The 25,480-nt window shown below is 34.0% G+C and overlaps 1 protein-coding gene across 8 annotated transcripts in view; it reads right to left on the bottom strand.

Moving 5' to 3' along the window:
- LOC123559654 (uncharacterized) overlaps window positions 1-22,642 on the bottom strand; it is a 50,942-nt gene extending 28,300 nt beyond the window's left edge. For 2 of the 8 annotated variants that reach the window (XM_045351645.2, XM_045351646.2), the window contains exons 1-5: window positions 22,199-22,642; window positions 21,403-21,472; window positions 2,785-2,823; window positions 1,067-1,124; window positions 223-329 (exon numbers count right to left, since the gene is read on the bottom strand). In XM_045351645.2, the coding sequence (XP_045207580.2) occupies window positions 223-329; window positions 1,067-1,124; window positions 2,785-2,814 (195 nt within the window). In that variant the 5' untranslated portion in view covers window positions 2,815-2,823; window positions 21,403-21,472; window positions 22,199-22,642. Of the gene's footprint in view, window positions 1-222; window positions 330-1,066; window positions 1,125-2,764; window positions 2,824-21,402; window positions 21,473-21,839; window positions 21,978-22,198 lie in introns of all 8 variants that reach the window. The other 6 variants (XM_045351639.2, XM_045351638.2, XM_045351641.2 and 3 more) reach the window with 6 other exon arrangements.
- Between the last annotated feature and the right edge of the window lie 2,838 nt (window positions 22,643-25,480).

Genomic DNA, 25,480 nt, shown 5'->3' with positions numbered 1-25,480 from the left:
AATAGAATTTTTGAATGGATTCCATGTACGGGAAGATATCTTAAGAGAATTATACGAACAAAACCACCACCACAATATACCAGACGAATTACGACAAAGCGCCTAGCAGCAAAAACAATGTATATTGTATACTGTTTAAAAAGGTTACTACATAGTCCCTACTATTTTTCGTAAATATGTTTTATGAAAGGACTAAACAATAAAGTAAAACGAGAGTTTTACCTGTTTAGTTTGTGAACCTTGTATTCTTGGATCTTCTAACTGAGCAATCCTCCGTTCTTGAAATGAAAAACAAATCTTGTATGATTGTTGCAGCAGGAAAACGTTATCTAAATGTATGTAGCAAGTCAATTAATGTCTAACAGTTTTGCAGATTAACAAAGTAATTGCCTTAGTTAAATCTGCTATACCTAACAAATGGAATAGGAATAGGATATGACAAACAGTTGTTGTTATAACAGTTCCTCAACAGATTACAAGTCCTGCAATCATTTTTTAAAAAAGGTTATGTTTAGAAGTGATCTCTTTTTTTTTGTTTCTTAAGGACTTACTTGTGTGTTACTTAAGCTTTATTTTAAATGTTTCCTAACATAACGTGATTTCAGAGCACACGCTAGGCCAGGTTAATTTATTTATAGCTTTAAAGATTGTATTCATTATGATTCCGCCAGTGCATGTTCCCTATTTCTATCATCAATATTAACATAACATCTGGCAAGATAGCCCAATTCGGTAAGATTCAGAACTAAAATCAGGAAGGGTCAAGTTTTCCGTTGTTGCTTTCAATATTTCGTTTCCATCAATGACTATTTTTTCTATTATGGTTTCTGATTTTCTTTATTATGTCTCCCACCACACTGTGATGTTGGAGACATTGATTTACTCCTGTCTGTGTGTCCATCCGTCTGTGTGTCTGTCACAAATCTTGTCCGCGCTCTAAGTAGAACAATGCTCTTACTTATCCACTGACAACAATTTCAAAATACTATTTCTACATTTTAGCATGCTATTTGTAATGTAATATTTGGTTGATGTTTGCTAATGACTTTATTAAAGACTAGCTTACCAGGATGAACATGAAAAATACGACCGTGTGTAGTATCATATCTTTCTTCCCAGCCATCCTGGAATAGATACATACTGTTTGAAAGCTGATCAACAGAAAATATTGAAAGTAAACGACATTAATAATCAGACTTTTAAAGTCAATCGTCAAATCTACTGATAATAATGATGTAAATTGATATCCATTTGATATTAAACACAAATACGATTCCTACCTCAAATCGTAATACAAATAACTTGAACAAAGTAGTGGAAATTGTTATAGGCTTACCACTAATACTGATTGAATTTTTCGCGGTACAGGTGACTTCGCAATTTATCTTTTACACAATTATTAATTTGTTGTTTTTTTATTGTTGTTGTTTTTTTTTTTTTCAATTGTCGTTGTTTCAGTAGTATAAACAGTCTGAATAAAACTTCAATGAATGCTTTAGTGTATGAACAGTGTTTAATTTTCTACGTGCATGTTAGGTGTGTTAGGTGGGCAACAATAATATCAAATGATCATTTGTATGAAAACAAACTTTCAGTGCACTATTTCTATATTTATGGCAAGTATAAAGGTCGAATTCGAGGGGAATACACATAAATATATTTATATAATCGAAAAATAATAAAAAGATTGTTTGAATGAATAATGGTACAAAACATCCGATACAGTAAAGCAAAAGTAAATCTTACACTGAAAAATATATTCTAATTGTATGCTATGTGTAAACAATTTATGCAAAGGGAGATCAACTAGATATTTATGCTTGTAGGTACCTGATGAATATCTACCAAGAATTGTCATTCTTAAATCTTTTTCGAAACTTCAGTTATCGATATATACAAAACTTTCATAAAATGCAGGTTTGATTATTAAGCCTAAAGGATTCGGAAAACAATTTCTATGTCTTTGGACGTTTAAGAATCTACCTCCTCGCATGGACAGCATGCTGTACATATTAGTATGATAGAAGGGTATGTACAAGGATTCGCCCTTGTAAGCTCTAGACCATTTAGACCATTATGTGCGTTAATTTTTAAAATATATTCCCGTAATATTTTCAAATATTTTGCACACACGGACTGCACCCAGGGCCATTTTCTGACAGCGACATCTTCATAACTAGGAATCGTAAATGTACAAATTGAAGTATTCTACAATACTGACACAACAGAAAATTATCTTTTTATCATGCCATGGTATTTGGTAAGTCAAAAATATTCGTTTTATTATCGAAATAAAACGAATATTGAAGCTCGTGATCGTGTTGGAATGAGCTATATTGTAAATATATTACCAAAATGTATTGAAACGTCACTGTTGTTTGATTACATTATCTATGATTTATTTTGTGATTTATACAGTCCATGTAACTCTTAATATAGATATCGATTATGACTGCATAGTATGAACTCTATAGCCGCAGTGAAACTATGATTCCTATGTAATAATTGAAAAAAAGATTTTTACATCGTTGTTTCGCTGAGGGGTTGTTTGTTTCTTTCTTTCTAAATATGTAGACATTTTTGATTATAGACATCTTTTTATAACTGAGCATATCATGGGCTCAATGCGAAACTAGTCTAAGTGTATATAGAAATAGAAGCAGATAGACTAGTTTCGCGTTGAGCCCTCGATATGTCAAAATTCTACATAAATTTATTCAGATATTATATTTCATATAGTTATATAAATAAATAAGCAAAATACTTAGACAAAATTCCACATACTGGCAGATCCTCCCCAGCTGAACCTTCCATTGTTTTAGCCTGAAAAATAAATATATTGCTAAATAAACATGATCATGATTTTCATATGCCCGAAAGAAACCGACGCTCTGCTTGTTAAAATGACACATGTATATTTCAGTTTTAACCATTTTTAGAACAAAAAATGTCAAAATATCTTTGGGCATATTTGGTCTATTTCAAAAAGCTAATTAACAAACAAGAAAGTTTGCAAAAGTATCATTACTGGATACATCTGAGGTATGGTCGCCCCACACCCAAACCCAGTTAGACCAAATTGAAAGTGTCCAAAGGAGAGCCGCCCGTTGGATCAAGACTGACTACGGCCGTACTTCTAGTGTAACAGATATGCTACACTCCCTAAACCTTCGTCGACTGGATTTAAGGCGTATAGATTCTAGGTTATCACTCTTCTCTAAGATTCATCATGATCTGGTTGCTATCCCATTACAAGTTTTCTTATTTTCCGGGAACGGTGTACCATTGGAACCAACTTCCCCCCAGTGTCGCCCACCTCCCTACCCTAGACAGTTCAGTGCCGCAGTTTGCAGCCTTGAACATGTCTCGCCCTATGTCACAAATTAACATACGGGCCTTATTTTATCTGTAGTGTAAATGCAGGTATTGCATCATCTTTTTGTAAATTTTTGAGTTATTGAGGTAAATGTTAGATTTCACGCATACAATACCTCTCATGTTTTTCTGTATTTCATAACTTAAATTTCCATGTAAATTTCATTAAATTCGGTTCAGTAATAAGAAAGTTGATATTTTATAAACTTCAGTAATTTATGTTTTTATCCCCAAAACCACTATAACGGGCCTTAAACTGTCAATTTCAATCCGCGCCAAAGTAGTCAGATTTCCCGGCTATATCGTGAATCCCGTGAAAATAACAATAGTCGGAGTCCACGGCTTAGCCGTGAATCCCATGAAATTTAGTATTTGGCGGGACATTACCCTTTAAATAGACTGGACTAGATATGCCTTGCGCACACCACCTTCCGACATTATGTATAGTATAGGATAGACAACTCCTGCCGTTGTCTACGGGATATATACAACGAGCAAAGCAAGTTGTATATATCCCGTAGACAACGGCACGAGTTGTCTATCCGACTTAGACCACGTGACATAAAAACTGCAATAATTGAAAACTGTCCCACGCGTTCTATAGAAATTAGGATTAACGTGTTTTTATAAGAGTGGTATTATCTTTGTACCGTTAGCGCTTATAGACATTGTCGGTTTATGTGAAGTCTGACTGTGAACATCGAATGTGGACTGACTAGGGAGCGTTTCAAAACACATTTATTCATGCATTGGTTTGTTTTGGTATGCGCCGTTTTTTTTTACAGTATTTATGTTATGTAACGGCAGGCAGTTTGCCTAACTAGAGTTCCTGGATTGTTTACCGGTACAAGTTAACCTGTTCAAAGCAAGTAATTGTTGCTGTTTTTTTCATGGAAAATGTTAAATGTAACGAGCAAACTATTTTTAAGTTTCTTTAACACAGTGACAAGTCAGTCACACCCATTAGCTGTGCATACTGAAATTAGACTGATCGGAGACCATGTAATTACAGTTTGGTGATCATCTGAAGTTCTCTCTAAGCTAGTGTAGAAATTTTTAAACTATCACAATAGTATCCCTAGTCAATGAAACTGGTAGAAGCCGTGTATTTTATTTTCATGTGCTTAAAGTGCGCAATCCTAAACAAATTATCCTCTTTTTTTACATTATTTTCTCGACAGTCTCTTATACATTTCGGAGCTCGTCAATCTATAATCATGCTGGAGAGATATTTCAAAAGCGACTTTTCTCCCTTGCTGAGAAAATAAAACGGGGAAGTTAATGTTAACTTACAACAAAGAAAACATATACTGCAAGGGCGTAGCCGGAGGGGGAGGAAGGCGTGCGACGGGTGCGATCGCACTCCCTTTTTGGCAAAGCTTTCATTTTTCATTATATCAGAATACTATTGAATGTCCATTCTTTTTCGGCTCGCTTAGCTCGCCAACTTGCCTATATTTACTATTCTTGACGCTGTAATCTTTATATATATTTCATGCAGTGACATTAATGTTAAACAACGGTCAAATAGTTTGTTTTAAAATGTAAGAGTAGTTGTATATGTAAAAACTCGAATTTTGTGAATAATCAATCTTAAAAGAACAAAAAATTTACATGTTGTCATTATAGAAATGTTTTACATCTTACTAGATTGATAAAATCTTGCAGTGTCAAAGTAATTGCTTTTAAATGTCTGTTAATAGACTTATTGCATTTCATTACATAATCTTTATATCTGTTTAGTAAGATAATAATCTTTTGACACGCAGACAAAGGTCCCTGGCCACGTGAAATCACGTGAAATCTCACTAGGTATCGCGGTATGCGAGATTTGTTGCTAGGGGACATGTAGGTTTCCTGCAATATTATTGGTTGATTTTATTGTTGTCATGAACATCATAAAAGGTCAATACTAATTGTGGACAGAATGGTTTTACCTACGAAATAAGAAGGACATATACTTCTGTGTTTCATGTCGAGATATCCGACTAGATAATTACAAAGTTTTAATTAATTCTATTGTGTTTATAGAAATTATTGTTATTTTGTGGACATCCATATATTGTTGTTGAAAACTGAATAAAAGTAGAAACAGAATCTGAATTTTGCTAATTCCTCAATAAAGCTGTCTTGAAACAAATAAATAGATAATAATAAATATTCGAAAAACAGAGTTTGAGCTAAAATATTCCCCAAAGAAACTTAACGTAACACGCGCAGCGTTACACTTGGTGGAGAATTCGGGTACAAGGAACTTCTATGTTCGCTTGACTTTCTTGGTACCATCACAAAAGCGAGTACATCTACACGTAAATATTTGGACTTTGTGAATTCGCAAACAGGTGGAGATAATTTTAACTTCAAAGATGAGTATTTATGGACATAAACCGGAACTCCGTAAACAGAGCAAATGGATTTATAGGAATAACAAAACCAAACATGATGTCGTGTGTACGCGGTGTGGACTTACACATTTTGAAAAGTGCCGTGCGCTGTCCGTTACGTGCAATAAATGTTTGGAACAAGGACATTTCGCTAGAACCTGCTCGGCAAAAAGAGTACGAAATACCATCACGAAATCGGCAAAACAACAAGTACGAGACAGGCTACGAATGACTGAATTTGTAAACCGGAAACTAATGGAATTGGTATTTCCATTCCATGAGGAAGACGACATGTTCTTCATAAGTTGCATTACGAATACATCCCTGCTTAAACGTAATGGGTCGAGAAAACGACAATGTAATACTCAGAATGCTACCACATTTGCAAAACAAACGCTGGAGGAACTGGACAAAGTAAGAAATTCCCTTGACGAGATCAACCGAGAAAAGGAGGTGCTCATCGCTGAAAATGAAAAGCTGAGGAATGCTGCAGCTGAGATGGAGTCCAGTGTAGCAGAATTGAAATTGGAACTGGCGTCTCAACAAAACGAGTCTCAGAAAGAAGACACCGAGGCGGTCAGACAATCATATAAAAAACAAGATGAAAATTTAGAGACACTCCTTCTCTGGTTACATGAAGATACAGGGAATCGCTTCATAGGATCGACCAGTGAGCAACTTATGCAATACTTCTACCATTATATATCCGTAAGACGAAATCACGGAGAACAGTTAAAGAAACTGACAGAAACTGTGTCCGAGTTAGCCAAGAATATGAACGGTGTAAATGACCGAAGCTGTGATCTAAGCAGTGGCAGAAATAATGGCAAACACTGGAATCGCAATAAACGAGGACATGGTTATTTCAGGAGATAACAAATATTTATAATTGGTGCATCGACTTAAAATCACATGGACTGGAAATCATAGTTCAAATATTTAATGTATAAAAAATCTTGCTTTTTGACAGCGGTGTTATGGTTCAGTAAATTGTTTATTTCTAAAATTATTGTAAAAAAAACAACAAAACATTATTCATATTTCACTTCACGGGAGTGAAAAAAATAGACGAGGGGGTGATTTCATGCAGTGACATTAATGTTAAACAACGGTCAAATAGTTTGTTTTAAAATGTAAGAGTAGTTGTATATGTAAAAACTCGAATTTTGTGAATAATCAATCTTAAAAGAACAAAAAATTTACATGTTGTCATTATAGAAATGTTTTACATTTTACTAGATTGATAAAATCTTGCAGTGTCAAAGTAATTGCTTTTAAATGTCTGTTAATAGACTTATTGCATTTCATTACATAATCTTTATATCTGTTTAGTAAGATAATAATCTTTTGACACGCAGACAAAGGTCCCTGGCCACGTGAAATCACGTGAAATCTCACTAGGTATCGCGGTATGCGAGATTTGTTGCTAGGGGACATGTAGGTTTCCTGCAATATTATTGGTTGATTTTATTGTTGTCATGAACATCATAAAAGGTCAATACTAATTGTGGACAGAATGGTTTTACCTACGAAATAAGAAGGACATATACTTCTGTGTTTCATGTCGAGATATCCGACTAGATAATTACAAAGTTTTAATTAATTCTATTGTGTTTATAGAAATTATTGTTATTATGTGGACATCCATATATTGTTGTTGAAAACTGAATAAAAGTAGAAACAGAATCTGAATTTTGCTAATTCCTCAATAAAGCTGTCTTGAAACAAATAAATAGATAATAATAAATATTCGAAAAACAGAGTTTGAGCTAAAATATTCCGCAAAGAAACTTAACGTAACACGCGCAGCGTTACATATAGTCTGATGATGATTCTTTATATTATAGAATATGATTTTTAGAAAGATCAGAGCATTTCTTTTATGCGAAAATGATTATGTATAACTATTTACCTTTTCACATTAGCGGAATACAACGTATAAAATGACAATTTACACTTACATTAAGTTTCTAAAAAATGATGTAAAATAAATAATGTAAACTTTGAAGCTGAATACTGTGAAATTTATTTACGGCATTATGTGACAATTTTTAACGATGTTATGTGAACTTTAGTGTAAAAATCAAGGACCATACATCAGTGAAAAATTGTTAAGCGACATGACCCGTACCTAGGTTGCTACGCATTTTATTAGAAAATGATTTTAAGAGTAATAACTCCGCAAACAATATTTCGAGCGTACATGCCAATGATATGCCCAACAAGGCTTTATACCAAGCACTTACTACTATCATTGAAATCTGGACTAGAATTTTGAAATGAAGCGTTGACAAAAATTTCTAGCAGGGCTTTTTTTTCTCTATAAATCTACGTCCGGTAAAAGGAGGTAACCCCAAAGCAAAGAAAGTATGTTCCCCAATTCTGAATTTAACTAGTGTTTACCTTTTAGGAATTTTGCCGGTTTAAAATAGTTTGGCTTTGTATGTATATTTTGGTCATTAAAACAACAGTCATACTATTGAACAATTACTGAAAAGCAGTCCATTAATATTTTACACAAAAATATCTTTACACAGATTTTGTTTATTTGCAAATTTTCTCAAATAAAACAATTTTCAAGAGCATTTTCCTGACTCCACTGGTGTTGATGGCGTTTCCAAAATAATGAAAAAGGACCGGTCTACATAATTTCTATCTCTTATAATGAAATACAATTAATTCGTCAAATCATTCAACGTACAGTTCATAACTTATGAATAATATAGACCTGCAACTATCATTCCTAAGACGTTTCAGTCAAATCACACAAACAGTATACTAGGAGAAGTAGTCCGAACAATTTTTTTTCAGTAAGATGAATAATGGACATAACTCCGGAAGAATATTTCGAGCAGTATGTACCAACGATATGTGCATCTTATTTCAATAAATCCCTTAGGCTTCAATGAAATTTGGAGGTGAATTACTGAAAAAATCTCTTCATAGACTTTATGTATGATAATCAAAGGGCCATTACTCAGTACAAGATCATTTAAATATGAACCTTGTAATACATGTTCAGCTAGAATTTGTACGGATCATTACTATGACATTGTTTTCAAATCCTGCTATTTATGAAGCAGTTCGGATTCATTCAAAAACTACTTTTAAGGGACCCTAACTCACAAAAAATCGAGGATACGCACAACAAGGCTTCATAATATCATTTCTGTGAAGTTCCGTTCAAATCCTAGCAGAGCATTTTGAGAAGCTAGATCAGACTATATGAAGACGGATAGACGGACGTACATATAACGAAGGCAGAAAAAATGTATCAATTGAAATGGGAAACATAGTTTATGGAACTTTTGTAGAATTACTGTCTTTTTCAAAAGAAATCTTATTCTAAGTATATGTATATTTTGGAGAGCTCTTGATAAAACACTTAACTCATGTTTGGTTAAAGTAACTCTTCTAATGTCTTATGAGAACATTCCTATACTAACATTCATTTAAATTGTCCCAAATTTAATTACTTCCTAAAAAAGCATAGAACATAACCAAGACTCAGTTTCATTCAGTCTGTTTATATAATACTTGAATGACGTTCTGTCATGAAAAGGGTGAGCTACTGTAACAGTTAATGAAATAAAAGTATGTCTTGAGAAGACCCCCCAGGATTTACAGCACATTCACAGTTCATTGTCCACATCAACTTAAGCCGACAATGTCTATTTGTCAGTAGGGCATGTGAAAGAATGCAGGTTACTTTGTATAAATTCAGTTTTACTCAAATACCGGATTTACTAAAATTTGACGTTGATTAACACTTTGAGTCATTTGCAATCGCAGATGCTAAACAGTTAAATATGGATATGGATTTCTCAAAAATACTCAAACTGAACTACTGAACAATTAGTTTTTTTTGAGGAGTTTGCATGTTGGCGAAACACGATGACAGATACGTTGATTAAAGAAAATACCCAGGTTCCGAAACTACAAAAAAGGCTGACAGCAAATCGGAGGTAAACATGTTAGATAAAAAAATACTGTTGTTTGAAGTAATCTGGTATTTTAAGTATTGACTAGTGCTTACTGGTAATATACATAATCACGTACAAATTTTCAGATTCTGTTAGAAATCACTTTTCAACAATCGGTATAAAGTGACAAAATAATAACGGTTATATTCATTTTTGTTCTTATAAAAACAGGAACCAGGTGTTTATTCATTCATTCATTCATTCATTCATTCATTCATTTTATTTATTTATTTATTTATTTATTTATCAGGATATAGTTAGTTCGTAGATGCTCGTAGGACTACGAACACTTTTAACTATATCGTGACTTTCTTGTAAGAATGATGTAGTTGTTCTACTTTCTAAGAGGGCCCAGTTCTTCGAAACTTTAACGGGCTGTTAGTTTAGTTTAGTTTATACTTATTTATTCTACCTCGAATGTGATGAAAGCTTCAAGCTCATTGTGACCACTCTCGAGTCCGTTGCCTGGGAAAACCAGTACTGGTGCCATATGAGAAGTCATGGTCGTGACCTCAATGATGCTCGAATCCACGACCCCTGCATTAAGCTGTTAAACTAACCGCCTATTAAATTTCTATTCAAGATACTAGTTTTTGTGGGCGAGAAACACTAGTATGATGTTTTAATTTTACTGTAAAGATGATTTAGTGCTTATAATACTTAACAAGTACATTTGTTTTTCTAAGTTTCCTAAACTGTCGAATTATACTAATAAAGTTAATCGACCGTTAGCTCAATCGCCTGTTAAAGTTTCGAACAACTGGATCCAGTTGTTTGCAAATTTTTGTAAGGATCGTGCTGACATGTTTATTTTATAACAAGTGAACATAAAAAGTTACAACTGTTGGAAACGTTTCAGTGAATATGTAAATTACGTATTTACCCAGTTGGTTCTACACTGCAAATATTGAGTTTCTTGAAATTCAATTTGATTTTTATATAATTATAACTATTACTCAATTCATAGATTTGCGCGTTTCTGGATATCTTTATGTTCGGTCTCGGTCACAAACAATCCCGCCGGCTTCTGCAGACGTTAATACACACAAAAGAAAAAACGTGTATAATCCCTACATTAATATTTAGACGTTGTCAACTGAATTTACCTTCAAGTCAATCTTATTTTTTATCCCATTGATAACTGGTGAGAATATTTCAAGGTCATTTAACTGCGGCGTTAGCCTGTATTGTTAGATGGTAAATTAACACGAAATTCACGCGTTTTTTGCCCAAGTTTCCCCCGATATATATACAACACACTACTGTTGTATATGAAATATAGACGTGTACAAGTCTGCTTTCCGATTGGCTATTTACGGATTATCGTGGTCTGAAGACGAATCTATGTCTGATTAATTTTTCTTGCTAGAAATTTATGCTCGATCGAGGTAAGAAATTTATTTGTTAGATTTGTGTATGATTTTTGCATTACGATTTTTATTTGGTAATTTTTTGTGCATTCTACAGAATTCTGTAACATTTACTTTTCGGCAAATGATTTTGGCTAGTTTCGGTATGTCAGGATAATTTATTAAATTTTTCAGACTTTTGTAAATTATTTCGAAAGAGGAATCTAAAATGTCTCGGTTATATAAGATGTAAAAATTGTACTGAAATTTGTAACATGATATTTGTATAGCACTCTGTTTCAAAAACATATGTCAAACATTTCGTAATTATGGAACGCCATTACTGCATTGCATTGTAATGTTAAATCTATATGGCAAGTCTAGTACCATGTATGTAATATATTATTGTAATATGAAATATTGTGCCAGTCTATAGCATATACATACAATGTCCGTTTTGTTGTATGGCATTAGATATTATATGGATGCCAACTATGATATAACGTTTGATTTACATTGAATTTTGTTAATGTGTAGTTGTAAATAATGGCTGCAGTTTATCATTTCCATTACTATATTTTTTCATTATAAACTTTTCATATCTTTGTCATACTTTAACTTTAGTCTTTTAAGTTATTAATTTTTGTAATAAGGGAAGTAATAAGTGACGTAATTTAATCACGTGACGTCTGAACTTAGTAGCACATATGTTTTGTATAAGTAGCACGTATTATTTATGGGAGCCTAGGGAGGTATGGTGTACCCAAAGGAGCAGTTTTATGCCCTGACTTATTTGTTTTGCTATGGTGCTTATCATATGTTATATATTTTAGCTTCTTCCGCCAGACGATATTCCTGGTGATGTCATAACCCGGAAGTGCAATGCCCGAGGTTCACTTGTCTTCACTCGCCTGGATGTAATATTCCCACCGCAGAGCTTTCGTCCCATGGTTGTGCCGTAAACCGCAAAGACGCTGATTTTTGTTATCCTCTGAAGTCAGCTCAGGGATGCAATCACCTACCACCATAGGGAGCCAATACGGAATCAACGTATTCACGGTTTAAAGGGACTTGTTTTAAAGATACGCAATATATTGTTTGTGCTACTTAAAGTTCGCAATTAAATTAAAGAACTGCGTCACGTCACATTAGAATGGAACTATACGAACTTTGTATCTGGTGATACTGAACTTTTTTTTTTTTCTTTCTTATAATCATTTTTTTTTTATATCATCTATTCATTGTTAATTATCATCTTATATAAATAAATTTGTAAATATTGTAAAGGGTGTTGATTTGTTCTGATGGTTACTGTCGCCGGTACGGCCTTTCCCGTCACACCCAAGGTATCCTGCTAACTCAAGTTTTAACCTTTTATTTCACCAAAGTTATTTTTTTAGTTTCTTCCACTCTAAATTTGTATCACTATATTCTTTCTCTTTATGATTTTGACGCGCAAAACGTCTACGTCCCCGCAAGGGGTTCGACGGTTATGGAAGATAGATAGATAGATCTGAACTTATTTAAAATTTACATTTTCACATACTATCTCCAGTTTGTATAAAAAATATTGGCACCTATACAAGGCTATTTACAAGTAAAACTTTTCTTCAGCCTCTGGAATAAGCGCCATCTAAAACCAAAATCTATTCTTCTTCAAACTTTCTTGTTATGGATTTTCTGTCGTTTAGTTTTTCAATTTCCAACAATGGTTTAGAACAATTTTAGTCACATACATACAACAATACAAGTAAGACAATATATCTGAGGCGAATTGTTGTAACATACAGAAATAGATAATGTTATTATTGACCTTGCTACTGAACAGTTTTTTTAATTTTTAATAAATAACGTTGTTTTCAATAAATTTGCCTAGGCATTATATTTGTTGTTAGTTTAATCTAAAAGGATTTGTGTATTTCTTCGTAGCAGAGATCCATGAATGTGCATGAATTCGTATAATTTTGGTGGTGTAACAAGTAAGTTGCATTGATTGAATTAAAATTTGTAATTTAACTGGATGCATTTAGATAGGGAACAATAATCATTGTGCAATGTATATGATATAAGCTAAATTGCTTTTTGTACTTTTAGCATGTGTAAATGTTGAGTTCTGCTCAACCCGGGGCTAGAGGGCGCGGACGGTACCATGCATTTCCACTACCGTCCATGAACAGGCTCAATCAAACCGAGCCTGTAACATTTTCATTTTTGTCGTGTTGAGCGACCTGTGAAGTTTCGACCTTTTTCTATTTTAAACATTTCTAGGACAATATTTGATTTAAATTGTCTGATTGTAAAATCCCCTGTGCTTCCATCAACACAATCCGCTCCTACAGCTTACATAATCATTGCCTTTCCAAACAGTTAGCTAAACAGGAATACACCAATCTCTTACAATGGATTTGGAAACAATCTATGAAGTAAGTAATGTACTAACATCCTACTGGTAAAAAAGTACCATAAACAATTCCAACAGAAAACAAAAAGAAAAAACAATTATGTAAAGATGGCGAGAACAAAAAATGCTTTTATCAATACTGGTTATTTGCTGAACCCCAGGAACTGTTTAGCCAAATGAATAATATAACAAGAGCTATCTGAGGACAGCAGCGCTCGATTATTCAAAATCCTTGCCACTAAAAAATAATCGAACATAAACCAAGTCAAAAAATAGTCTTCTGATAAAAGTGAACACAACAATTTGCCCTTCTACCAAACACAAACATTAATACAGAAGCTTTCGCAATTTTTTGTAAGTTGAAAAAGGGTCATAATTTTGCCAAAATGTAAGCAAGAGTTATATAACTTGCCATGTTATGTCAACTGATGATACCAGAGATGTGTGGATAAAATGAAAACATTTTGTCAAGTAGTTCCTTAGGACCATGCTTACATGCAAAACATTGCAAAATTTATATAGGAGTGTAATTTTAACAAAATAAAAGGTATAGTTATGTAACTTGCCCTGTGAGGTCATCTAATGATGCAGAAGTCTTGTGAAGTCTGGAGTAGTTTTTGAGAAACCTGCTTACATGCAATATAAAAAGTGGAAACTCCACAGGTCGCTCAACACGACAAAAACAAAAATGTTGCAGGCTCCGTTTGATTTAGCCTGTTCATGGCTGTTAGTGGAAATGCATGCTACCGTCCACGCCCTCTAGCCCCGGGTGGAGCAGAACTCAGCATTTACACATGCTACAAGTACAAAAATAATTTAGAGACATCCGCAGATGTGTTCATACCGCGGTGCACATGGAACATTCAATAATACAATTGCATGTAATTCCATGAAAAGCGGTGTTTGGTCCCCAGTTAAAATAATGGGTTTCCCCTAAACGAGAAAACAATGAGCAGAACTCAACAAACTGGAATTTAATTTAGAAAGTAGATCTGAGATTATGGAGCCTGCATATCACAGGAAATGTCAAAAGACAAAGTTAAAAAGCAGGCACCATGTCCAAGGGATGATTATGCAATACCCAAATTGCAGTGGTGTAAAATTCCACTCGCCCGCTCGCATTGGCGAGTTAAAGTCTGAGTAGGACGAGTGGACCTCGCTGTATACTCGACCGATCGGGCGAGTGGTTTTTTACGTCCTTACTTTACCAAAATTCAGAAATTACAACTCCAAAACGTCAACAAACTTTGAGATGGTTCAGTCGCTACCTGGATTGACTGGAATTTACCCGCGAATCGTAAAGATATCAAAACGTCAAGCCGGTAATTTTCCATTCCACAAGCACGTGCGACCTATCGTATTAAATATCTAATTTACATCGACGTGTACACAAAAACCGTGCGTAGTGCACTCATTTTTTAACATTTTCGCTTCAAGTTTTCAGCACCTCTTGAGAAATAATACTATTTGAATTCTATAATGATTTTAATAAGATATCGACAGAAATGTAGGCAAAATTCTATAAAAACGGTCGAATTTTCATATAATCATTTGTAAAAATTCAAGCAGCGCGATCTTAGTTACTTATTTCTTTCTATAAGTAAATGAATGATGAATACTCTGGGCATAAAATTCAGACTTTTGACCAGAAAGAACAAAAAACAGAATAAAAAAATCTTAAATAATGAAAAAGCGGCAGCAATTACAATACATGGAGTAAAACGATTTTTGGCAAACAGATTTCTGTTCGTGCGGCAGAATATGTTACGTGACCTTGTGAACGTAAATAGAAATGCGATTTTAAAATAAGGCAATGTGATGCCATTGCGGTTTTTAATAAGTTTTAAATGAATCTTTGTACATGTATTTTTTGACCAACAATTTAAGTGTTTTTTTTTTTTGTTTGTTCTTTTTTTTTGTCAAACAATAATGTAAATTCCTTGAGGGCAAATAGGTCACAGAGGTAGGATATCTCCACTATAGTAACTATCGTTTGAGACATTTACCTTTTATACGGGATATAGCACATTCGCTTTTGATAACAAATTAAAGAAGAAACTTTTTATTGATTACTATTCTCAGGAATTTTAAGAACCGATGCGGTACGATCAGACAGTGATGTGTCACATGGCGCGAAAACATGACGTAATGCCATGACAATCTCGAGCAAAAATACCGCTCTGATCTCCACTTCAGATGTCAAGATACTTACACACTTCATTTAGCTCTTTGAGGGGGTGTAAATTGATCATGAAAACAAGGTCAATTCCTTAGTTTATCAACTGAATAATTACCGATAATCTTTAACGTTTTTTTTTTCATCTTTTTCAACACGGGTGGATGGACGATGATTATTGTGTCCAAATTTTTTAGACACTTTTCAAAATAAATATTTTTCGGAAAATAATACTATTGTACATAATACTCCTTTCATAAAAGTGACAGTATTAGATGTGTCAATTATTAGGGCGAGTGGCTGTTCACTAAGGGCGAGTAGATATTACTGGCTACTAGTCCTGCAGGGCGAGTGGTGTGAAAAAAATTTTTACACCCCTGCCAAAGCTATGAAAGCGGGAGTATTGGAACCACCCAGGCCAAAATGTTCAAGCTGAGAAACTAAACAGTACCAATAACACGACATAAAAGTCGTGCTGAACGATCTGAGAAGATCGAAATATAACAGCGCTGATTAACAACCATCAAAACATCAACCAAACTTCTAAAGTTAAAAAGAGGCATACATTTACAAAATAAAAGCTATAGATCTGTATCTTTACCTCTGAGGTCATCTTACAATGCCAAAGACATTTGTGAGGTTTGAAAGCAGTTGGTCAAAAAAAAAGAAAAAAGAAAGACAAAATATATATATGTGTGTGTATGTGTGTGTGTGAAGTTGGAAAGCATTTGGCCTTGTATGGACACTGACGTCGACAAAAGACTTGGAAACAAAGGCTCTATTATTTGAAAATGTTCAAATAGCCTAGCATAAGGAGGGACCTAACCTTGAGAAAAAGCAAATAAGAATTACGAAACTTGAAAACTCATGTCAATTCGTCACAGTGAACAAGTGTGTGAATTTTCAATCCATTCCAACAGATGGTTATCGAGTTACCAGCTTACAAACAAAACTCTACCGAAAACTGTTAAAAGAGGAGTAATTTTGTAAAAAACCAAAATACAAAATAGTTGTTAAGCCTGTGCACCGCATGTCAGATTGTCATAGTGTTAAAGTGCGTAAAGTGTCGATCTATTTCCACAGTGGTTACTGCCATACAAGCTTACATACAAAATCTTATCCAAACTGGGACGCCAGCAAAGATGCCGACCACCGGGTGGAGTGCAACAGCTTTTCTTCGAACTATCCGGCTATAAACAATACCAACAGTTTCCTGCATTAAGGCAGTTTAGTTTGGCTATTAAACTTAAAGCTTGACTAATGGAGTTCATATAAATTGTCCTTGGCTATTTTAAAATGTATGATAATTAACGACACATGACCTAATTGTGCAATACGATTGGCTAAAGAGGACATAGGACATTGTAACAGTACGCAATTTTTGAATGAGCTCAATGTTTGAGTAAGGATAGAATCCCTTGAAGCACTGTAACACAGAAAATACGCCTAGAGCTACACAATATTCTTAATAGTGCTTATAATCAGAACAAATATACCAACATATAGCCCTCTTTTAGGCGAATCATACGGAATATATGTCAAAAATCATCTAAAGTGAAAACAGTGAAATTCATCTTCTTGTATATTACATATAGCACATTTCCTCTAATATCTAGAAATCTTATTTGGTTTGTGACATCTACCTGTCTCTATTAATAACCTATGCCCTGACAGTCTTAGTCTTGTTAATGCTATTCTAAATTCCATTCTATTAACATTTCCTAGATAGGACTTATAAATGATAAAGTTTAATTTTATAGAGGAAAGTATGGCATGTCAAACGTTGCTAAGTAATAATTACACATCTCTGATATTATTACTGTATGCCTGTTATTGTTATTTTTAATATTTTGTTATTCATATTGTAAACTTTGTAATTGTTGTTCTATATTTTGTTATTCTTATTGATATGTGTTGTCCATACTCATTGTTATTCAGTGTTATGTTATTTTCATTGTAAAATTTGTAAGTCATATTGTGTATTTTGTAATTTTTATTGTATACCTTTTGTTATTCTATTGTATGTTTAATATCTCATTTATACACTTTATATACTAACAATAAATGAGTCTGAGATCACTACAATTTTAACAAGAGGTCAAGGAAGGTCCATAACAGTATATGTCATTTAAATGCCTGAATTCAGCAAGTGAAAGTATTTTAAAACAGTGGGAAACACACATCAGGGTACTAAAGACCAAGTTTTGTCTAGTTTTGACCTGGTGTTACAGTGGAACGATGTTTAAGTAAATTGTTAGCTGAAGAGCTACGGACATCGGACAATTCAACTTTGCTAACAACTCGTCTTGAACTATCCGGTCAGGTGATGTAAACCCTCATATTCTCTTAAGTCCATGTTTGTTTGTTTTTAATTACAATTATATTTGTTTGTTTGTTTATTTGCTTTGGTTTTAACGCCGTTTTTCAACAGTATTTCAGTCATGTAACGACGGGCAGTTAACCTAACCAGTGTTCCTGGATTCTGTATTTGTACAAACCTGTTCTCCGAAAGTAACTGCCAACTTCCCCACATGAATCAGAGGTGGAGGACTAATGATTTTAGACACAATGTCATTTATCAAATAGTCTCGGAGAACATACGCCCCGCCCGAGGATCGAACTCACGACCCCGCGATCCGTAGACAAACGCTCTATCTACTGAGCTTAGCGGATGGGCTATACAATTATGTATGGTTAATAACAAAATTAAATGATACCAGATGATATGAAAATTATCTAAAATAGTCATATTGTGAATATTTTATTATGTCGAAAACTATTTTTGCATGAATAATCACGTGACCACTAATTGTCACAGCTTTTATCATTATGTTGGGTAAAAATAATACAATGTTCAGCTTATTGAAAGAAGAATTTTTGCTGCTTCAGCAGAAAATCAAGAGCTGTCACACGAGACAGCGCGCTCGACTATTTCGATGCTGGATAGTGAAACTGGGCGTATCTCGGGAAGCCGGAGCTGTCACTGGAGTGTTTAATTACTACAAAGAGACTGCAGATATTTGACAATAGTTTAAGCCTGTGTCAAATGTATTTAGGAATAACCGAGATAGAGAAGTGTATCAAAACATTAAATAAATATAAAAGGAACAAAATTCATCGACATTTCTGCAAAAGTAATGCACCATGACATTACATTATATCATTTGCCTAAGAATGTGGAGGAACTATTTGAAGTTTAATTCAAATTATAAGTGAGATAGAGCAGAAGTGCATCACAACTTGAACCTGACATTTTATTTAAAAGGGGCATAACTCATAGCATTTTGATGCCTGCATCATGGACATTGTGTCATTGTGCGGGTGACCATGTGAAACAACCATTTTAATTTCGAATAACGTCTATTCAGTAACAACAGACATATAGTGAAAAAGCATATAAAAAAACTGAAATTCTAAGTAAAAATGGTACATCCAGATGATGTTGGTGATGATAAGGAATTACTATTTTCAATTTGATACAAATTCATCAAGTAATTACAGAGATAAAGACAGAAAAAAGAGGAAGTGCATCAAAACTTTAACCGAGTTGCGGACGCAGAAGGACGATATGCATGTATTTGACAACTTTTCTGCATTCACATAAATTCTTACTGCAATAATCCAGTTATAAGTGGGGATTAAATATGTATTTTATACTAACTGATGAAATACTGTGTTTTATCAGTAAGATAAAATCCATATCACTCACTGCATATCACTCACAGTAAATTATATTAGCCTATAGCTTTGCCGATCTACTTGTACATTGTATATAAATTTTTGATTATTTGCTTAAAACACGATGAAAAAAGTAGTCGCACTTTGTTCTTTATAGTATATTTCTCGATTCAAATTATTTCACTTCATGAGAATTTCATAACGTTATGCAGCAAGAAATAAAATAAAATGGAATTTTATGTCTTGTGCGTCTTTATAACGTCACAACACGTCTGTCGTCATGTTCGTTTACGCGCGTCTGTTTCCCGCGCTGAGTCAAAAAAAAATGTTGCAAAATGCATATCTCAACGTAATTAAGCGTAAAAAAAGAAAATGTGTTTGTTTTTCGTGAATATAGAATATCTCACCTCAAAGTGAAAAAATGTTCACATTTTCACTCGCGCTACACTCTCATGAAAATATTTGAAATTTTCTCACTTCTCGGTGAGATATATTCCTTATTCACTCAAAACAAACAAATATCCTATATGTAAAGATCAAATCAGTTAATGCCCTGGGGAAAGTCTGATTTTTTTCTGTCAACAAACAGACAAAACAACTCGAAACCCACAGAATTTCACAAGGTCAAATATGTTGAAAAGGCTAGGCTACTGCTGGAAAGAGAACAATCTCTACTACCCATATATATGCGTCAAAAAATGGGAAAATATCTAGAAATATGAGAAAACAAAGAAATCAATTTCAGGACTGTTAGGTGCATGACTGTCTTATCCTGCATTGCATAAATAGGTTACTTTTCCACTGCACTGATATAACATGGACATAATTAGGATTAACAAACGGTGTTCATTCAACAAGTTCATTATATAAACATATTGTTTCCCTTGTGTAAAGAGGGCTTAGGGTAAGTCTCTATGCTATTGATTGATTTGTATAAATCCCGTATGATAACTCAAACGATAACATGAGGGTGAGTGGGCCGGTGGTCTAGTGGTAATACGCTTAACTGTCAACCCAGAGGTCCGGGGTTCGATCCCAGTCCAGACATTGGAAATTTCTGAAATGCTCTTGAGTGTCTCCCGCCTAACTAAGAGGCCTGTACTGGTTCTTCCCAGGAAAGATGGCTTCGCGTGTATCTATGCTATACATCGGGCACGTTAAAGAACTAGACTGTCTATTCGCGAAGAGCTAGGTTAAGTTAGCCTGAGGGCTTTAATATCTCACTCTGTCCCTTTGGTCAGATCGCTTTGTGTCTGTACCGGTAAAGGATAAATTTCGCGCCCTATGTGGCTGCGTTATCTATATGTAAAGCGCCTTTGAACGTGTTTATCATGAAAAGGGCGCTATATTTATTTTTTTAGTAAATCTGTTATAATGATAACAACAATAATAATAATAAGAATATGTTTGATAATTATGGATTTTCTTCATTAAAACGTTTCGATACAGAAAATATTTTGTATAACATTACAGTATGCACTTAACTTCTAACATCGACAATCTTTTTGAGTTCAACGACGCATGAGAACCATAACAATCAAACAATAATATAAACATGGGGTCGTTTACAGTCCATAAAATAAACAAACGTGTTTGTAAACATGGACGGATTCAAACGGAAGGGGAAGAAGCATTGTATAGAAATATTTCGATGACAAAAAACAATACATATCCGTAGCCCTGACCAACCTATAAACCGGGCCAGTCTATTTTATAAATGCAAAAACACGGTTGACCCATTTAAACAAGCTTGTATATTTCAACGACAAAAATCCACTAACCTCAGTCGATATAAATAGACATAAACCCAATGGCGCCAGACCAGAAAGAAAATGCCTCTGTACATGTTATAACCTACCCCTAGGTATTTTATAAAAACCTGTTCTGGTGCCAGTGCAAAAACCCGTAAATGATTTTTAACTAAAACAGGATTGAATTTGTGTAGTACAGGAAGGTCGGGGTGGTATTTTAAAGGTTTACACGCACACTTTATGTATGCAAATTGCATAAAAGGAAGGCTTTATTGAGGACATTGTCACAATTGTTAATAGCTTACCTTAATTCGTGCGTTTTTATTAATAGATTATACGCCTTTGTATCGTATCATATGTCTTTTCTCAGCCAACCTGAAATATATTAAAATCATTTCACATTTAATAAATAATGGTCTAGCATTCGCAAAATCTCAAGTGTCGGGTGCGTTTTATTTAATATATACTAACTCGCACTTTAAGGTAAGCTTGCGCAATTTCGAGCTCGAAATTTCGACTTAGAATCCACAAATGTTGAACGTATGTCCGTCTGTCAAAGGCCAAAACATTTAATATTCTGACCCTAAGATAGTAAAATGCAAAGTGGATACACCTAATTACACATCGATATTGTACTCAGCATGTAGGGACTTGAACGTATACTACCGTACATCAATGTGTGACCTACCCAAGTTCCTAGAGCTATTCCAGATTTCAAACTGTTTCTAGGATATATACCTACATTTACATTTATTTATGTTCCGGTAGAAGGGACTCGAAGTATATCAGAAACCTTCCAGATCTTGGAACACTACTGTGTCACTTTCTATGATCTCTTCTCAAACTTTAGAGCTGCCAAGGTACCCATATTGATTGGTAACTGCATGTTCATGAAAGATATGTAAATATTTCATTGTCATGTGGGTTTAAACTGGGTCAAAACCATGGTTACAATTCTGATATTTTTAAGAGAGAACGCTGCCTGATCATCTCATTTATTTCAAAACTCATCCAGAAACCCATCTTGAATTCACTCAAATTAAAAGAAATCATCTTACACTTTTTTACTTTATCAAAATTATTTTATAAAATACATCTTACCTGTCTTTAGCCTATCCCTTAAGAGTTTTGGAATGTTTTTAAGATTACATAAATAAACGTCACATGATTTCAAAACGAAAGCATTTAATCCTTCCTCGTTTAAAATTAGCTCAGCATAATTAAGCGCTTCCTTGACATTTTCTCCATCACTTTTATTGTTTTAAATAGTGCCAATTTTCTAAAAGATAATTCACAGCTTATTTTATATACATGAATTTAAATTTACCAACTTGATTCTACACTTAAATCTTCTATTTAAAGCGATCGTCTTTACCCTGCGACCCCTTCAATTCAGTATGCGGTCCCCTCGGCGCATAATGAGTAATATCGATCCCTTTGATAAAATAAATAAATGATCAATTTTGGTGAGGTACGACCATATGTTTTATTCCCAAAGTTTATATGCAGACTTTCTACCTATTTTATCAAACGTATCGTCAAATGTATGGTTCATTTATTAACAGTCATCATATTTACCGTTATAAAAATGTGAAATAACATTGTTTTAAAAGTATCTTAGATAAAAAGACAAATTACCTGTCACCAGCGTTCCAGAAAATAAATAGTACAAGAGAAAACATTTTAAAATTCATGAAATATGATACATAAAATAATTTTAGAGATGACATTACATTAAACTGAAAAAAATATATACATATCTAAGTGATTTTGAACCCGTGGTAACGTGCGTAGAAGTCAGACACCTTACCTCTACGCCTCCGTACCATCGATTTACTTTACATGTTACTCTAGTAATATAGATAGATCTACTTTCAGAATACAAAGAACGGGATATGATAAGATATGCAAAATGGCCCCCTAAATAATTAGAATATGAAAACTCCATAATTGAAATTTTAACTGTCTAAAACAAAAAAGAAGATCATAATCGTTAAAACTATGACTTTTAAAAACTTTAAAACCAAGTTATTTGTACGACTCAGACCTTTAGAATAGTCGAAGTCCGTGACTTTTACCGTTTTACCATGCGATTTACACACTACATGCTCGATTTTCATTGTGAGCCGGATCTGGTGTCAAGCTAAAGTTTTGCTGAGAAAATAAGGTTATTAAAATATACATTTTCAGAAAAGATCAGCTTGACACCCGCTCCGGCTCATATTGAATTTCCACTTTTTTCGCAATTTTTAGACTCACTTTTCTTTGAAGGAAACAGGATAACGTGCTCATCTCTAAGCAACCGAGCATCAAACAGATACGCGGGAGTTTTGTTCTAATCATGTAACTGATAACTAAAAGTTGTTTTTATAAGAAAACTAAATGTTTAGAGCCGAGTTTAATACAAAAGTGAAACTGAAAGTAGATCTAGACATTTTACTGATCAGTTACGTGTTTTAGATATACGTGAACTGTATTTCGGGATTATATTCAAGTTTAAAAATAAAGTGTAATTAAAGTTGCTTAAAAAGAAAATTGTTATTGTTTACATAAATGTTATAGAGACAAGAAAGATAACTCATGCACACCGCAACTAGTAGACACATGTAAATAGTTCTTTTATCTAAAAAATATGACGTAGTTTGTACATAAGTCTCTGTGACGCAATCGGTACGCATGGCGGCTGAAATGAAATATTATGCATGGTGTCAGTTAGTCCTGGCTTCCAAAACTCTAAATGCCGCTTTTTTATATTTTATTTTTTTCATAGTTGCGGCTTTAGAGTTTTGGACCAGGCCTACTATGAAACCATACCAAAATAAAAAGTTGTCCAACTTTTCGTCGCAAACGTAGTCAACTGAAATTTTGAACGAAGATGTATGAATATCTTGATAAAGTAATCACTTCTACATCGGTTAACACCATTTATCAAATTCTGGAAGCAAATCTTACAATAAAATCGCCAATTTTTACAAGTCACTGCTAGATCAGCATCATTTCGGCGGCCATTATTGAATAGCTACAACGAGATTCTCGCATGACGTAACAGCGCGAGCCGCTAAAAATACACATGTAGAGTCTCTAGAGCACCTTGTAAACAAAAGAAATGATTTATACATACAAGTTTTCTTAAGGATTTATCTATGAAAGTAATAATTCAAATCAATTTCAATAAAAAATAACCATTTTCCCAAGTTTTTGTGCCACCGGGATGCTGATGCAACTTCAAATACGAAGCGGCACATGTGAGTGCTCTCTTAGCGGTTCGCGCGGGTGAAAGGTCAGTCTCGTATTTCAAAGGAGCAAGATGGCGGCGTAGAGTAAACGTTTCAGACCAGTTCGAAATTGTCAGGTAGTTCTGCCATCAATTATGGGTTTTAATGCGTAAAATTTGGCACAATGGTAGATTTTACTATATATTAACTGATCAGAAAGTGCTGCTGCCGATTTCTTTTAAAATGTACAAACGCGAGCGTGTCAGATTTCTGGCACGATTATTGGTATGATTTCCCTACGGAGTGCACTTCAGCTCTCCCGTCCAAATCCAGTATATAAACCGAGAGAGCTGAAGATCTTAAGCTAGGTGTCAGTGGTATGCGAGATAGATTCCCAACAAATCCTGTAAAACTTTTTTTCTGGCAAAAACGACAGAAAGTACCATTCTTTGATAATTGCAATCCATATTTAGATTTTATATCTTTAGCCACGAGTTAAAATATTTTAAACCATTTAACCGCGTTATTTCTATAATTAGTCAATTATTCTTTTACTTTATGTCTGTGATAAAGTTATAAACATGTGTTTTTATACTTCTTTTTTATGACGTATGAAAAATAGTAAGTCAACAACTCAGAATTGTTTCAACAACTCCGTTTCATCGCCGTACGAAGTTTCATAAATAAATGTATGTTGAGTCAATTAATGTCACTGACATGTCATTTCCGGTGTGAAATATTTTATTTTATGAATAAAAGATAAAATCCAGGCGCGTAGCTAGGGCATTCTTCATAGTACGCAGAGGTAATGCGTAGGGGTCTTTGTATCCTCTCCATGATATTTTTTTCATCTGAGAACCGCAAATGGTGCATTTTGGTGTGTATTTGAAGCTAAACACTGCACGAAAACCTTTTTCGTTCTTAATCTTTTATATAAAATGTATTATTTTACTAGGTATGTGTGTAATATTGCACGTGCAATTTGTGGTTCATTGATCCATGTTATATGTGTGCAGTATTCAAAACAGATGGTTGGTGGTAACACACTTTCAAAACATCATTATGATTGGATAACAAGAGATGTGTGTATAAGTATATAGATCTATTCGAGAGTTGTTAAAAGTAATTTTGCCATAACTCCAAACTGAATACTAGTCAACAAAGACAT

This window comes from Mercenaria mercenaria, chromosome 10 (genome assembly GCF_021730395.1).
Source record: "Mercenaria mercenaria strain notata chromosome 10, MADL_Memer_1, whole genome shotgun sequence".
NCBI classification, from domain to species: domain Eukaryota; kingdom Metazoa; phylum Mollusca; class Bivalvia; order Venerida; family Veneridae; genus Mercenaria; species Mercenaria mercenaria.
This window is presented reverse-complemented; position numbering and strand designations above follow the sequence as displayed.